General features: G+C 39.7%; 1 protein-coding gene across 10 annotated transcripts in view; it reads right to left on the reverse strand.

Annotated features, from left to right (window-relative positions):
- TANC2 (tetratricopeptide repeat, ankyrin repeat and coiled-coil containing 2) overlaps positions 1-18,300 on the reverse strand; it is a 289,333-nt gene that overhangs the window by 200,608 nt on the left and 70,425 nt on the right. For all 10 annotated transcript variants that reach the window (XM_074926925.1, XM_074926923.1, XM_074926924.1 and 7 more), the window contains one exon: positions 16,295-16,393. In XM_074926925.1, the coding sequence (XP_074783026.1) occupies positions 16,295-16,361 (67 nt within the window). In that variant the 5' untranslated portion in view covers positions 16,362-16,393. The remainder of the gene's footprint in view (positions 1-16,294; positions 16,394-18,300) is intronic.

The following is an 18,300-nucleotide window of genomic DNA, read 5'->3' on the forward strand; positions in this document are numbered from 1 at the left end:
CGATTTGTTTAGTCAAATGAAAATTACTCTTTCAGTTTAAGCTCGTCACGCTGTGAATAAAAAACTCTTTTGCTAAAATAGGGGGTTATAAAATATAGAGACAAAAAGCTTAAAGCCAGGGTATGATACTTTTACACAACTGTACCACTAGAAGTGCTACGACTCGCAGTGTGAGAAATACTTCTCTTAAGAACACAGGAAGAAAATTATGAAAACTGGCTTGAATTAGTAAGCAAATTATTATTGCAAGGCCGGCTTCGCTGCCATTAGTACTTACAAAGTATCCTCTGTTTCATGTCATTTTTGTCTCACTGTGCCCTAATTTTATGGAAGTGCTTTCAGGTGCAGCTCCTGCCACCCCCAGTCCCAGCCTCTCCCAAGAACACTGCTGGACTGGTAGGAACAAACAACACGTTCCCTCCTGAGTTGCTTCAGGAAATAAATGAAGTTTTATTTTCACGACATCACATCTATTTTAAAGTGATGATCTCTCTGGAGTATGGCAAGAAAAGAGGTAAACTTGTGTACAAAGACCAACCAACAGAGACAAACGTCTCCGTTTAACAGCAAGGATGTGTCTCTGGCATGTGCAGTGAGCAAAAAGTTCTTGCTTTGTTTAATTGTCAATAAAGAGAAGACAAAGAATAACTGGACATTCAGTTTATAAACTGTTAGCAGGCTTTTATCTTGTGGGTCAGCTTTCAGGGCAACATTTCCCAGCTAAGGATCATTTCATCAGACATTTGGATCAGCAGACATTACTAAAAGGCAGCTGTGATATTCAGACACCTAGAATTCAAATTTTTCTTCCATTTTAAAACTTTGATCTACTGAACTCTTTCTAGATGTTTATTTAATAACACAACATTGTTGTAAACTTTCAAACAAGTTTTGTTCGTGTAAATACACTAATTAAAATTACAGACGCATTTTTGAATTTGAATTTCTAAACAAAAAACAAATAAATGCAGAAACACCACCAAGAATGCTTTCCATAGCTTTTTATTCCTTTTAATAAAACAATGGTGGCAACCCAGTGATAAGAATGAGATATTACACTGTGAACAACTTCAAGGAATACTTTTTTAAAAAAGTGTAAGTAAATGATTAAATTGTTTAAATCGAACAAGAACAATGCAATAAATAATTTAAATCAGTGAAAGGGTTTTAATGTAAGTTAAAAGCAGGCTACTTTGTATTAAGTATAAAAGTAAATTCAAATATTAATACTTCACTTGAAATTATAACAAAATTCAAATATAAATTAAACGCCTCTTCAAATCAGTATATTGCAATCATGAGACAATCCAGAATCTTAATTTCTTACTGTAAGAACAGACCAAAGGTCCAGTTCATCCGATTATTTTTTGTCTGTCAGCAGTTGGCAGCAGAGGTCTCAGGGGCTGGTGGCTGAAGGCCATTCTGATGTACAACAAACCGTTTCATGCACCACTTTATCGTAACTCACCCAACAAAAGATGCTGATTTTCAAAACTGCTTAAAATGAGCCAAATCACCTTCTGCTAAAATCTGGATACTTTTCCCAAACTTCTTTTAAAATCATGTCCCCTAACTTGCTAAAATTTGGGGAGGGGGGCTTTGTATGTTAGGAGAGTATGTGTTGGTTTCTATACCAATCACATCCTCAAAAAGAAAATTACATAAAAGGAAAAATAAATCCTTCCACATCAGAAAGATCTTGCAGCAAAAAAGTTCCACAATTCCCTCAAATAGGTCATTTAAAAATGGAAGCTTTAGCAAAAATTATCCATGAGTTTTCTAAAAATATATCAGATACTAAAAAAAAGCCCTTATACAAATGTTGAGAGAGTAAAAGTTTCTGTGCATGTAATAGAAAGCCTAAAGAGGAGAAACTTCTGAAAAGATGACAGCTTAAAAATCAATCCTCTTATAAAGAAGATAATTTTTCCATTGAAGATATTAGTAAGTACTAGATACTTACTATTCCTTAAGGAGAAAGGAAACAAGGAAGAGCAGGTGCAACGCCAATAAAGAGAATGTAATACTGACATTACACCGATTCACCAACACCTCGTACAGGTACTACTACATCAAAGAGATGCTTCTATGAATGAAGTTAAACGCACATCTTCACAAAACCAGTAACTTCACATACAAAGTGCTGAACTGGAAGCTGCAAAAGCCACATTTAAAAAGCCACCCTGGAAAAGCCAAATAAAAACCCTGGAGGCTGGGAAGAGGATGCAGGGAGCCTTCACGGAATCGTGTCTGATCATATCTGAATACATCACACATTAGAACAAATCACTGTACATCAGTAGGTCTTATACAAGCTGGGTAATATTTAGTGTACAAAATTCCCTCAAAAATAAAAACATGAATCATACCTTGAATATAATTCTAGGATGAAGTGATACAGTTTCAACATTTGTCCGTGTCATAGAGAAATGCAAGAATCTGTATCAACACTTCCCATGGATAAGTCACAGTGAATATAAATAATATTTATCTTTAGGAACCGGAAAAAAAAAGTGATATGGAAAAATCCTACATCTTTGGTGAAAATTTAAGTAAAGGCATGCTTAGACTAATAAGGATTAATAATACTGAGGAGAGAACGATGAAAATGGATCTGATTAACAGACATGTAAGGCCAGCGAGGTCAGCTCTCTGCAGACAGCACCGAAGGCAAAGCAACCCCTTGAGTGTTGTGTCCAGTTTTGGGCACCTCAATCCGAGAGAGATCTGGAGGGGCTGGAGCGAGGGCAGAGGAGGGCAACGAGGCTGGGGAAGGGCCTGGAGAATCAATCCTGTGAGGAGCCAGTGAAGGAGCTGGGAGTGTTCAGTGTGAGGAGGAGGAGGCTGAGGGGAGCCCTCATCACTCCACAGCTCCTGACAGGACATTGCAGAGAGGCTGGGGCTGGGCTCTGCTCCCAGGGGATCAGGGACAGGACAAGAGGGAACGGCTGGAAACTGCCACAGGGGAGGCTCAGGCTGGGCAGGAGGAGAAAATGTTTCCCAGAAAGAGTGGTCAGAGAGTGGAACAGGCTGCCCAGGGAGGGGGGAGTCCCCATCCCTGGGGGGGTTTAAGGGCCGTTGGGATGAGCTGTGGGGGATGTGGGGTAGGGGAGAACTTCGTAGAGTCGGGCTGAGGGTTGGACTCGATGATCCCGAGGGGCTTTTCCAACCTGAATGATTCTGGGATTCTCAAACACACCCACCATGGACCAGAACAAGCACAGTTTGCCCTCTAGCCATGCTCCAAAGAGCTAAAGGACAGCAGGGATCCAGCAACTGGGTAGGCACACAGAAAAGCAGCGGTGGTTCAAGCAAAGTGGCTCAGTCACCTTCACAACAGGCCAGTGTGGGCAACACCAGCAGCGCTGGCCTGGCCCCAGGGACACTCGCTGCACCGTGCCCACCTCCTGCAGCCTCTCGTAACACAACCTCTGCCCTGGGCTGACCCTGTCTGGACACCAGGCGCCCACCAAAGCTGCTCTCTCGCTCCCCTCCTCGGCTGGACATGGAGGAGGGGATACAAGAAAAAAACACAAAAAAAACCAAACCAAATTTTAAAATTTTCCCTTCTTCCTTCACCCTTCCCTTCTTCCCCAGCTCTTCCTGAACGGCTCCAGCGTGGGTCCCTTCCACGGGGCCCTTCGGAACAGGCTGCTCCAGCGTGGGTGCCCCGTGGGGTCACCGTTCCTGCCAGCAAACCCGCTCCAGCCGGGGCTCCTCTCCTCACGGGGCCGCAGGTCCTGCCCGGAGCCTGCTCCGGCGCCGGCTTCCCACGGGGTCGCAGCCTCCTTCGGGCACATCCCCCTGCTCCGGCGTGGGGCCCTCCCCGGGTGCGGGTGGGCATCTGCTCCCCCGGGAGCTCCCTGGGTGCAGGGCACGGCTGCCGGGGAATCTGCTCCCTCCTTCTGCACTGACCTTGGTGGCGGCAGAGGCGTTTCTCTCACACAGTCTCACCCCTCTCTCTGGCTGAAGTTGCTGTTTGTTGGGTTTTTTCCCCCATAAATACGTTATCCCAGAGGTGCCACCACCGTCCCTGATGGGCTCGGCCTTGGCCAGCGGCGGGTTCATCTTGGAGCCGCTGGCCTTGGCTCCATCGGACACGGGGGAAGCTTCTAGCAGCTTCTCTCAGAAGCCACCCCTGTAGCCCCACCGGTTACCAAAACCTTGCTGCACAAACCAAATACATATTTCATTTATCAAATAATTAAAAAATAATTCATGAAGTAGGCTTTGTTTCATTTTGTTCAAGCATATGCCTACCATGCTGTAAGAGAGAGCACTTCCAGCTGGTAAAGAAGTATCTGACATCCAAACAATGTTTTGCACATGGAGCACAGGATCAGCATGCAGTCTCTAATCATGCTTCACGAGGCTCCTGCCTTCTTGCAACAGGTTATGAAACTGCAGATTGTTTCTTAAGTGTGATTAAACACATAAAGAAAGAAATAATCGGCAGTACTCTGAAGTCCCAGAAACTCTCACTATCATCTGACATTTCTTTGCTAAAGCTGCTTCAACTCCTGTCACAACAGCAGCTCTTCAAGGTTAGCATTTCAGATCCTATCGGGCTAAAGCCACCTTGGGACGTAACTTCAGCTTGCCTTATAGCCAAAGAGTACATTAATCTCTCCGCTCAAAGCCGTCTCTGACATGCAGAGGTATTCTAATGCTTCTTGCAGAGCAATAACTACAGCTTCTCCTGACTGTCGTCACACCTCATCCATCTTTTTCTATATTCTTTGCTGCTTACTCTATACCTTGATAGTTGAAAAATCAAACATATTGAAAATGAAATTTAATAAAGTAACAACCTAATAATACCTTCTGCCATCCCATTACAGAATGATCTTGACTTTTATCACCACATTTAGAAGCTTAACACAAAATGAAATTATGAATGAGGCTTATTTTACATTCTGATACTTTACAATAGAACTGGGAACACAGACTCCCTCTAGCCCACACAGCAGTTAATATTTCTTCCTTCCACAGTATTTTATAATATTCAAAGGCTACCTAGAAGAGTCTTCTTCTCTCTCCTCAGACATATATAAAAAGCATTACTTTTGCCTTCTAGTATCAGTGCCACATGCTCTGTCACTCAAAGTTTCTACTTTATATTCTTTGCATTGCCAATATTGCATTAAAAATATATATATATATATATATATTGTTGCTAAAAGATTATTCTCTTGTGGTCTCAATGAACCTATTCCTACAAATTAATCAGAGAAAAGACATTCAACTATAAGCCCTTCACAAATCTCTTGATAATGCAGACTGAAAAAAAAAAAGCTAAATTTAGTACTAAAAGTTGTGAAAAGCCACCGTGAAAGAACATTTTCCAAAGAGCTGAATTCATTCCTAAGAGATGAATTCAACTCACCTGCCCCCTGAGTCACAGGCTCCTGTAGTACGGCACACTCACATGTTACACAGTGAGTAAGAGATCCACCCAGTTCATCTATCGATGTCACTTACTGCTTGGAAAACTGAACTAAAATTGTGCTAAGTCACATGACGTGAAAATTCACAAGCTAATTAGTAAAGGAAATTACCTATGGTTTTCTATGATTAATTTGAAATCCTTGCAGGCAGAATTTCACTGCAAACAGAAATTACAGTTTCAACATTCAGAAAGAACAAAATACAAAGCCTGATATTTAGCTTGAACTCTTTGACTTTTCACCATTTTAATTATTTCTCCTGCATGTGACGATGTTTGCTTATTTTTGTGCCACATCAAATTCTGATTACAAGAAAATATACATTATATATGCAACACACTGAGGTAAAATGACAAAAAAATCAACATGAATTGTTGAATATTTCTAAAACAATTTCTTTACTTAGACACATTCAATACTTAATAAGCCTCCAGAATTGTGAGTAACTTTACTTTTAGTTTGCTTGTATACAGACCAGAAATGCATTTGTACAGATTAGATTATTTGTTTTGTTTAAACTGTCCTTTAAGTTAAGGAATCCAAGTTTGTTGCTTGCCTGAGAACTGGGGCTCCACTTGTTCCAGTAGAGAAAGCCAAAGATCAGTCATCAGACATTACTGATTATACAGATTACATAGTTGAATCCACAGATATAAACCTTTGTCCTTAATGGACTTGCTTGTATTTTTTAAACCATTATAGATATGGTAATTATTAATGTTTCCTCAGACATCCTGGAAAGGACATTCCACTTTCCCAACAGTTTGGCTTCACAAATACTTCAAATTGATTGATATTTTCTTTTGACACAAGTGTACATATTCTTTTTGAATTGTTTATGATAAAACCTTTTTTCTTTGAGGGGTAAGAGAAGGCAAGGTCATTTCACATGGAAAAATGTAACTTTATCTCCACTGCGTATCAGGACGGTGCATTTCAGCACAGCTGTTGTACATAATTTGTCAGAAAACTTCTACTCCCTCTACTGGCTCTGCGACACTAAGGCAGCTGTAGGTGGCTATTACATACCCACTCATCTGTGTGAATAGCACCACCAAATCCCAGATGTATCCAAAATGACATAGAATATATGTATTTTATTGTCTCCCTTAACATACCTGTGTTGCTACATAAAAGTATACTGATATTTCTTTCCTTAGTCCAAAAAAATTCTGCTAATTTATTAATAAAATTGATGCTTCTGATTCGCTTAGCACCTACGCAACATCCCATTTTAAAGCTCGACATGTTGACTCACCTAATACGCAGTAAGAAGATTTTGAAAAAAATCAATAACCACTGTGAAGTCTTTTTCAGTAATTGTCATCAAAATAGCCAGGTGTTGTACAAAACCTGTGCATTTGCAAGGGTAAGGGATGAGGTATCATCCCCATTTTACAAATGTAAATTTAAAGCACAGCGATTACAGACAGTATTTCTACCAATTTTTGGCACTCAACTTCAATCAGAGGCAGTATTTGAAAGCACTGACCATTCTTTGCTCCTTTGTACACTCAGGGATTGCTTTCTCTTTTTCTTTACCTGCCAACATGTTTCTACTTCTGTGCACGCTACAACTAAATACCTGTCAGGAGAAGGTCTGGAACGCTGGTACCACACCTCCTCGTGAGCACCCAGCCAAAGCCCACGGTATTATCCATCCCCTGCACACAGCGTTAGTCCATCCCACTGCATGACTTGGCATTTGTCCTTGTTGAACTCCATAAGGTTCCTCCAGCCCACTGAGATCCTTCGGACCGGCAGCCCCTGCCCTCCAACGATCAGCTGCCTTCTCCAGGACAGTGCTGCCCGCAGACTTGGTGAGGATGCTCTCCACCCCTGGTCCAGGCTGTCTCTAAAGCTGTTATATACTACTGGCACCAGTATCAACCCCTGAGGAATGCTCCTCATAACTGGCCACCAGTTACAACTCTGAACTTTTGATCACCCTCCTGACAGTCCGGACAGCTTTTCTCTCAGGCTGCAGCCTATCCATTTAGTCCACATCTCCTCCAGCTGGCCACAAGGGTCTTGGGACTGGGTTGAAAGCCTTGCCAAAGTCAAGGCAAGCTGTGTCCACCACCTCATTCCCATCTGCAGAGCCAGCCACTCCATCACTGAAGGCAACCTGGCTGCTCAAGCACAATTTGTAACTTGATAAATCTTTCCGTGTCAGCTTTTCCCAATGACCTTCTTGTCTTTCATGCCTGGAAATGGCTTTGAAGAAGTCATCTTCATTTTTCCCATGGCTAAGCTGAGGCTGTCAAAGCCTGTATTTCCCTTAGACAGGTACACTGCTTGCCTTTTCCCAGCCCCTGGAGACCTCCTCATGCTTCTTGGCACGTACCCTCCAGCTTCCCACATTCTCCTGTGAAGATACAGGGACACCAGAAGCAAGGTCTGGTGGAAAGCATCTGGAGAATGACTGGGGAGCTCCAACTCATAACAACCTCATTACTGCTTTCGTATACACTATCTACACTGATATTCTTTGCATGAAGAGGCTGTTCAAAGCTCTTTAAAGGTTTATTAGCAGTTATCAGTACAATAAAAAGCCAGTTGTGTTCTTTAAGCAGCGTTCAGCAGTTAGTCAACAGGGATTAAAGCAGCTAGGTTGCACAGCTGAACAGTTCTGTTTATAAAAATACCTTTTTGACCCAAAAAAAAAAAAAAGGGATCTACAAGGACATTAAAAAATTACTTCTAAAACTTCTTGCAACATTCACTATACAGCTCCATTGAAACTGTTGGCAAATGCAGCAGAAGCAAACACCACGTAATACAAGGAAGAAAGATAACTCCCAACATCGTGTTTCCCTCTTTTCTTCCAAGCCTCCTACCTTCCTTCTCCAGTAAGAAACAAGAGCAGCTTCCACAGCTTTACTCACAGCCCCAGACATCCATCACCAGGACCCCCTGCTTTCTTGTCTTGCTCATTCCTTCATGAAACCAAAGCTTATACAGAAGAGCAGTGAACTCCATGAGCTCTGGTCAAATACTGCTTCTTCCAGTACAACACTCGGTGGAAGTATTACATATAATCCACAAAGGCAAATCATCGTTACTGAAGTTTCTGACAGCTCAAAACCAAGAGTGCACAGTGAAGGCTTTCAGATAAGTTTGGAGTGAGAGAAGGTGGTCGATGGCGCGGTGTCAGAGGAGCCAACCACTGCCTAAAGGCAGAGCTCTGAAGGGGAAATGGCACAACCTGCAAACATTACTGCTCCTGACCCCTTTAATTTCAAAAATCGATTCCCTTGTTTGCAGAATGGATGCCCACATAAAGGATGGGTTTAAAAAGCCTTTTTCTTTACCCTAGAAGAAACTCTCCAGGGGTTAAAGAGCTCAGAACATATGAGGACAGCAGAGGGGAGATGGCTGCTGTAATGGAAGCAGCATTCAGAGCAGAGCAGGAGGACAAATCAACCCCCGCTATTAGAAGGGACCTCAGTGAATTAATCTCAGCAATCAGATCTGTAGAATCACTAATGAAGAGAAAGGTTTGAGAAGGATTAAAGCTGATATAGAAGAACTTGAGAATGGGCTCACTGACCTAGAGATAAATCTTGGATAAAAACCAGCAAGTAGGAACATGTCTGAAAAATAAAATGTGGATGACTGAGGAAAAAGGAGTGCTTGTAGATGCACTGACAGAAATAAAAAATGTGGAAACAACAACAAAAAAAACCCAACTAGCTCCCAGCAGCTGTAAAGGAGACAATTCTGTCAAGTACCCAGGGCATGCCGTCTGCTCTTTTTTAGCTATTTGCAACAAATAAAGCAATCAGCACAGAAGAAATACATCAAAATGCTTCCTCTCACCTCCCCAAACGCACGTATCTAATTTTACAACTTAATCTTTTTGAACAAATTGGACAGAGTGAAGATTTTTTCACTCATTTTGTCTTGGGGGAGGGGAAAAAAAAAAACCCAACAAAAAAACAAAAACCATGACACATTTCAAGCTCTGATACAGGCTACTTCAATGAAAAGGGAGGAACTAAGTAAGACCTGCACCTGCATCAAAACAGTAAATACACCTGATAGATAGAGCCTGCCTTTCCAACAGTGTTATATACTAAAGAGAACAGTACAACACAAGTGGGGAAAATGAATTTAGAAGTCCTCAAAATTTAAGTCTCATAGTAATGAGCCCAAATACAGCATTTCAAAGACAGTGAGATGCTGCTGTATCATAAAAACCAGATATTAAGAAACATGGCATTCTTCCAATTCCCCCACAAGATATAAAGCCAAAAAAAATTGGAATACTGAGAAGAACTACAAGATTATGAGTATTCAAGAAGATTTAACTGAAAAAATCTGTAAGAAGTTGAAATAGTTCAGATTCCAGAAATAATGCAGTAAAACGCAGTAATCTGGTGAGCTAAAATGTTGAAAAACATAGGGGAAAGTCATATTGTAAGGTCTGAAAACTGGGGCAAAGAAAAAAGGAGTTTTGTAAGTGTACCACAATAAGGGAAGTTAGAAGAGGAGGATCAAAGCAAGGAGGAAGGCTCAGAATATGGCTCTGAAAAACTCTCCGTATGCAAATCATTAAGAATAGCACATGGCACCATGAGATGACAATCAGAAAATGCTGAGAAAGAACTAAAAATCCCTCTCCAGGAAAAGATTAGGGTATACATCTGTATTTGAGGAAAGCAAAAAAGGTAACGAATAAAACAATTCATTAAATCCGAAAAGAGTGGAAAAAGCCACAAAGAGGATGCGGGAACAAAACTCACTCAACGGTGCTTCAGGTAGTGAAGTCCCTTTCAGGGCTCTGGGAACACAAGAGGTGGGGTGAGCACATCCACTGCTTGTTACTCATAACAGGATGGAGGCAGCCTTAGTCAACACACTTGTTGTTACAGCTGGTGATGTTCAAATTTGTGAAAATATTGGCAAGGCTTAGGCTGACAGAGCTGGATTATCCCCCGCTCCCCCCATATGCTCACACACAGAAGCATAAAACAATACAGGTTGATAAACACTAGTGGAACAGTTGAGTCAGTTAATAAAAAAATTATAAACACAGTCAAGGACTGAACAGACTTGTCAAATAAGAATTATTTATGAGCTATAAAGCAAGTTAGGTTAACATCTGTAGTGATAGTGAAAAAAAAAAGATATTTTGGATCAGAATTAAAGAAATACATATTAGAATAATATGGCACTAGCTGCTAAAATTCTCTCTGAGATAGCTATGGAAGAGAGAAGCAGAAGTTTTATTGTCCAAGCATCTTTTATTTGTCTGGGAAGAGAGCTTGGTATATGAAAAAGACATATTCTGACCAAAAATATGCCTAAGAAAAATGTGTGCATGTGTACACAATGTATCTTCCCAATATATTTCCTTCTTAAGAACACTAAATTACATAAATGAAAAACAAACTTTCACGAAGGGTCAAGTTCATTCTTAATAAACTCAAGTACAAGACTTCACTGTGGTCAGAGGAGCTATGGATTTGTCAACATACTCAAGACTTGTTTAAAAATGGGCTTATGAAAAACTAGCAAACTTTTGGGGAAAAAATTGGCCTGAATTATTATTTGGATGAAATACCTTGAACATGTGGATACATTTGGTGTTCAGTACCACAACACATTCTGTAAGTCTGATAAGTCTTTTAACATCTCACTTCTAATACCTTCTTAAATTAAGTTATCCCAACATCTACAGGACACACCAGCTGGATCTCATCACTCAGCAATTTCTTTCAGAAATGAAATCCAAAAAGCAATTGTGACCCTCTAAAACTCTTCTGGGGTAAAAATTATGCTTAGACTTCCAAAAGAGATCAGATAGATAAGAAACTGTATGGAGTTCTGCAAAGCAGTGATGAGACCTTCACCAAAATGCCTTTTATCTTAGAAAGGCAAGAATCAGAAGAGAAGAGTATTTGACAGGGGCTCTTTTAGTTCTGGAATTAAAATATAAAGTGGCAGGTTCCAAAAGGCCCTATAAATACCTTGGAAGTCAGAAGTAATTGGCTCTCCTGTGAACCAGGATAGAAGAACAGGTTTTAGAAATCCTACACCAAAATTATTATAAATGACAGGCAAGCTTCTAGCAGGTAAGCTCAAGATAAAAACTGTGTGCATTGTATCAGTTAAGAACAAGTAAGATACAATTCCTAACTAACTCAGAAGAAAAAAAGCAGACCCTTTGGGCTAGTTTATAAGGAATTACATGCCTCAGATAAATTTAACATGAAAAAAAAAAAAAAAAAAGACAAAAGTACTTTAAGAATCTACCTCAGCCTCTGCCAGAAATAAAAGGCACAAATTCCTGGATTTACACATCACAAAGTGAAGAGAAATATAAAACCAAATAAAACACGCAGTTTTGCAGCTGAATTTTACTACGTTCTAAAGGGAATCTGAACTCTTACAGTAGTATTAATTTAATGTGATAATATAAGAAGGAAATAGTCCATCTGCTTGGAAAAGAAACAAAGATAATTATAATAGGTGGAAAGATTGGATCCATTACACAGGCTTATTCCACTAAGACAATACTGGAATGAATATATTAGTGGATTGATTTGATGTAAACTAATTAAATACGTACCCAGATCAACAAATGTTTAGTATAAGCAAGCAAACTGCAGATAAATATGAGACTGGTCCTTGATAAAACAGATAAAAACAGAGTACCTTACAGTCTCTGGATTCAGAGAACAAACAGAACTGCCCTGGAAGGGCTGAATTAGGAGGAAAGAAGACTCAAACAATTTCTGAGAAGCAGCAGCAGGCAGGAGTTAATGCAGGGTTTTAATGCAACTGCTTGCCCTAGTCATAGGGCTTCTGGCCACAACAATCTGCTGGATCTACAGCCAGAAGGAATAAAAGGATGGAGCAAAGCAGAGCCCTTTTATGCTTTAAAACAAACAGATCCTAAGTAAATTTAGCTCTGCACAGAAACTTGAGTGAGAAAACATGTCTTCTATTCTAAATTAATTTACAGAGACATGCAAAATAAAGGTAATATTAAACTGCATTCAGATCACATTTCAGCTTTACAGACACTGTTGTCTGGCAGCTTTGTGAAATATCCATTTATGACAGAAGAAAATACAGCCTAATCAAAATACTATTGCAGTCATAAGGTGTCCTCAAGGCATTACTGTAAAACATCTTGAGTGCCCTTGAGTCACCAGAGAATTTTTGTTAAGACAAGAGATTAAATATGTGCACAAATACACATACAGAGTTATAGTGCATACAATACGCTGCTATGAAATCCGATCAGCGGAGTTTTGAAAGCACACACATACACAAAATTAACCACAGGAGATTACACAATCTGATGCTGCAGAAGAAATTCATTTATTTTAATTGGCATTACTGCATGTAACTGTACATTCATTCGCACGTAATTGGTATTCTTCTTTTATAAATATTTTGTGTGTTCTTGAACCACAATACCAGAAAGAGTACCAAAGAGAAAAAAACCACCCCAGCTGAGTCAAAATAAATTTTAACCACAGTTCTTCAGAGAAGTTGCTCAGCAGTTTCTGAAGGAGGAATAATAAAAAGGCATTTTACTGTTACCGCTACCAGTGTTCTTTTAATCACGAAGAATTATCAAAACCACATCACAACGTCTAGGGATTGTTAGCTTGACTTTGCTGACCCTGTTTGCTAACTGTGTCACTGCAAAGGAAAGGAACTGCAAAGAACTGTGATTTCAAAGCCTGGTGCGCTCACTTGGATTCCCCCCTAAAAAAAACAAAACCACAATACCTTTAACCCTGCTTCAAAGGTTTACTCCCTCACTGGAATGCAAAATGACTGGAGTGGAGGAAATTAAGATACACACGCTGCAACTTCACCCAAGCCCACACGTGCCCGAAATACCCGAGTGGGCCGTCACCTCCCTGAGTGAGGCAGTGAATCAACAGCAGACCCGAGACCTCGAATACTCTCACAACACAGAACTTAACAATTTTGAGTTTGTTGCCAATTGCCGGAGATGGGTGTAGCTCTGTGTTAAGTTTCCCTGTGAACACAGGTTGTTCTGGAAGCAGCTGTGTCTGCTGGGGGGCAGCTCCCGCTCCCTCCCCTGGCTCTGCCCTCCCCATCCCACTGCCCGTGATGATGCAGCTTCTGAGGCTGGGAGGCAAATCAGAGCACCAAAACCATCAGGGAAACGTCACTGACAACTTCTAATTAGCAACCAAAATCGTGTTAGTGATAAATAGAATCTTAAAAATTCGATAAATACCTGATCTTTGTGAAGCACTTGGCTGAAAAAAAATTCAGAACCCCCAGTGTCCCACTTATGCCCCCAGAAAATCCTGACAGCGAAGGCAACAGCGATGCAGGTGGCCTGAAGGTACACACTCACCATGTGAAAATGTTCTAGGGAATCAAACCCTCAGACCTAATTGTTATGCAGGCACATTTATTCAAGGGGGTGGGAGGATTCCTGCAGATCCTTTCCTTCGCATCCCCAGAGACCAGGAAGGAAGGCAGGATGAGGAGAGCACACGGAGGTTTGGGGTAAGCAAAGCAAACAAGTGAGATCCCACATGGGGTTGCTCAGACCAGCGCAGGAGAATTGCCTTGTCACTGTCAGTGACAGGGTGACAAATTCCTTTTGTATATTATTAGATAAGTAATGGCCTTTTTTATCAACTTTTAAAGCATCAAATTTGTAGTTCGCCAGAATTGCAAAGCAAATGAATAAAACAAATTTCAGGCTTATAATACTGTATGCTACACAGAAAAGTAAATGGATGGATTTTTTTTTTTTCCTTATTATGTTGTGAAGAAATACAGAATTCATTAAATATATTTATTTAAAAAACACAGGCAGCAATGAATTCACCTCATGACATGTTATAGCTTGATAGACTCACACTTATCTGAAAAACTATTTTCCAGTGGAGGGATGTTTTCCATTTAGACATTGTTAATATAACAAACCTTATCATCTCCTCCCCTGAAGAATGCCGAACAGAACTTCTCAATAAAGCAGCTTACTTCAAAGGCAGAATTGCAATAAATTAAACATACAGTATGGTCGTTAGAGAAAACCTCATCTGTTAAATACTGCTATATTGTTTTTCAAGAAGACCCATCTCTTTTTCTGTTTGGCTCAAAGACAGAGGTACAGCCATATCAAATCTTGTTATTTCAGAACTGACATTTTTCATTTACAAAACAAGAAACACATATTTGCAAAGCTCTGCATATACAGAATCCTTAATATTGCTTTGGGAGATAAGCCAAAAGGAATACTAGGGACTGATAACGGAACATCTGACAAAGATACAGCTTTGTAAAGAAAACACAATTTAAGATTATTTGTCTATGTACAGTTTTCCAAAGGTTGTGAGTATCGTCAGAGGACTTGTGCTTTCCTGGGCTTTAAATTGTAAATGTGATACTTCAGAGATACAAAATCACAAAAGGACAGAGTGTCTGCACGTGTGTCTTCCCCAAACCTATCTTTTTATGCAGGTACCTCCCTCAGATCAACCACTCCTGCAACAAAAGACTAAGGAGTTCATAAGGAAAGAAATTCTCCTTCATAAAAAGCAGTGAATGACAACCACAACCTGAGGCTCAAATCACTCAAATCACTTTTGCATTTTTGCAAAACAGACATTTTTCCCCACTATGAGATACACACCAATTACAGTAACTAATGCAAGGAAGTCAACACCATGATGCACTGCTTAAACTTTTCATGACAAGTATCTTCAAGATCAAACCAACACAAACTGGGACTCTCATCAGAAACCAAACTAACAGATTACTGACATCTAAGGATTAAAACAAAATCAGCGACACTACCAGGCAACTCCAAGGCACAGCAAAGTCACACTGCTGAAAAACACAACTCCCCCAAATAAAACTTGGGGTAGTAAGATATTAGAAGTGGGGAGAAAAAATTCTGGCACTGTGAGAAATACATATTAACTTGATTCAAGCAAGGGAAAACAACCCGTTTTTTCCATTGCATTTGTCACCACTGTGTCTCTGCATCTTCACTTGTGGTTTCCCCTGGAATACACATATGCACTATTTACACAGACGCACAAGCACGACTAAACACTCTACCCCAAAACATTCAAAATGTGCTGCCAGATGGCTTTAAAAAGAAAAACGAGAGATCTAATTAAAAGCTCTTACGCTGCCAACATTCCATTTTTGGAAATAAATACAAAAGTTAAATAAAAATGGTTTTAAAGCGTATCAGTATTTTTGTAATGTTTTTCTTCACAATTACAATCTCTCCTAACCGCATTCATGGATCAAACAGACCAAGCCATAGAACCAGTGCTAACCGTAAACTCCTTTCCTGGGATGGTGGAAAAAGAAAACTAACAGAAATGGTGACTAAATTTGGGCAATTCCTCCTTAATTCCATCTCTTCCCATTCCTCTCCTTCCTGTTTAAAATTTTTTTTTAAAATTGCTACTGCTATCAAAATATTGCCTATAATGAAGACGATTTCACTGTTACAAGTTATCACAGTCATTTGAGGGTAAAAATTTATTTTCTAGATTTCCATAATTGAAACATGAACCTTTATGTTAACTATAGGATTATGTATAACTATTATTTGTTTTTCCCTGGATATTATCTCCGATAAAACCAATTATGGGTTACATACTTTTTTTAAAAAAATATACATATATTTTTAAATATTAAATCACAGTATGGTATTAAAATGACCTATGATGATGTTTTAAGTCTACAGGATCATTAACTGAGTACCTCTATTCATCAAAAAAGAAGACAGACACAGTAAGACCAAAAGACACATAAAAGGAATACTTGAAAAACTGTAAATAAAACACATGCATGAGGAGTTGACATCTACTTACCACTGGACCTGTTTTTGCGGTTTGACTTCCCTCCTGTGAGAAGCATCTTGAGACTGTTTCGAAACATGGTGATCCTCTTCCGCTGTGTGTATCCCAAAACTGTGTAAAGCAAGAGAACAACAGATGTAAAAACAACAAAAAAAAAAAAAATCAACACTCCAATTTGGTCAGCAGAAAAACGTTATAGAGAAGTGGTAAGAAAGCGCTAAAAACAAGATAAAAACTTAGAATGACGAAAAACTGGTTTGCCAATACATTCCTTAACAATAGAAATCAACATCCATGTAAACCCTACCAGTCTGTTTGCTTTTGTTCATCCAGGCTATTTCCAGAACTGCACAATTCCACTGCTGCTAGCACGACCTACCTATTTTGTCAAATTATTTGGCCAAATTATTATTACACTAAACTGGGAAAGACACGGCATTTAGCAAACTCTGTCTCCATTTGCCGTTACTATTAAAGCCAAACCTATCAGAAAGAGTTGCTACCCTTCACGTTGCTCAGAAAAAAAAAAAAAAGAAAAAAAAAAAATCAATCTTGCTGACAACCCACTGACTACAAAAACTGTTGTCTTTAGCTCCTGGGCTAGTTGACTGTCAAATTCTTCTCTGAGTTGAATAAATTGTCATGTGAAGGAAAGCCACTCAAACCCAGAGTTAACTGATGCAAAAAATCTAACAGAAACATTATCCATATATTTTCCTTGCTCTGTATGTCTGGGGGAAAAAAAAAAAGTTGTCTCTGTGCTGTTGAAGATGAAAGGATGAGCTTCTGGGTTCACCAGACACACTGACAGCTTGTTCTGGTGGAACATCCTCTTATTAAAGTAGGTAAACCATCAAAACAGCAGCAACAAAAGCAGCTCCTAACTAGACCAAAAGAATAGTAACGAGTCTTTGATCAGGACATACAATAAACCACAACCTTCGTTCTGTTGTAAACATAATATCCCATAGTTACAAGGTACACATTCATCTTGCATAGATGTATCAAGGTTTTTTCCTGTAACAATACTGGGTTCTTCTTGGTGGATGCTCAATAAATGCGATCTTGAGTTTCAATCACATTCACCTAATACGTTCAAGTATAGGAATACAATAATACCTAGTTCAAAGAGCTTTACATACATATTTAAAGCCACTGAAAGTCCTTTTAATATGACTTACTGAGAGATACTAACATGCCAAGGCAGCAGCTCAGCACTGTAACCCCCGTAACACCAGTAAGCATGCACAGATGACTAACTTCAGCCCTTCCTGGCGTTCAGAAATTCCCATTCACTTGTTAGATTCTACAAACAGCTTTGGGGGTATGCTTGTCTGCATGCACATATGTAGGCGTGCACGAATATTAAACAGAAAATACAGCACCAGTGTTTCCTTTGCATCTATGAATTGCTTGAGTGTCATCTGGCATCTTTCTAAGGCCTTGCATAATGACATCAAAGCACAACGAGCCAGTATTTCGGCTTATTCCCAGGGCTCCTAAACAAAGCTTAGGCCCCTCTTCGAAGCATCCTACTGTTACGTGACTATTAAAAAAAACAAATTCCATCTGGGCACAAATGTAATTGTCTTAAATTTGAATTCTGTTTATTTAGTTTCTTTAGATGGCTGTTATGTTCCAGCTCACAGCATAGAAAGAAAACTTCTGGATTTACATATACCTTCCTCTCTTACAACCTCTCACTAATAGACTCCTTCATATACAGCATTTGCACAACATCAAAAGGAGAAAATATGAAGTAGACCTTAAATGTAAAAAGGAGGCAACCAAACTCAAAGCGTCATTTATTTTGGAACATGTTAATATTATAATCCCTCCAACATCCCACTAATCCAAATGAATTTATCTAGGCTTTGAGCAAGAGAACAAGGCGGCAGTAAACACCTCCTGCTACTATTTGGTGAACTGCTTGACTCTGAACGTGACTCCTCTACGGTATTGAGCAGTATGCTGGTAACATGATGTGTACATTCAACTGATCAATTTTCATTAATTTT

This window comes from Athene noctua, chromosome 25 (assembly GCF_965140245.1).
Source record: "Athene noctua chromosome 25, bAthNoc1.hap1.1, whole genome shotgun sequence".
Lineage (NCBI taxonomy): Eukaryota > Metazoa > Chordata > Aves > Strigiformes > Strigidae > Athene > Athene noctua.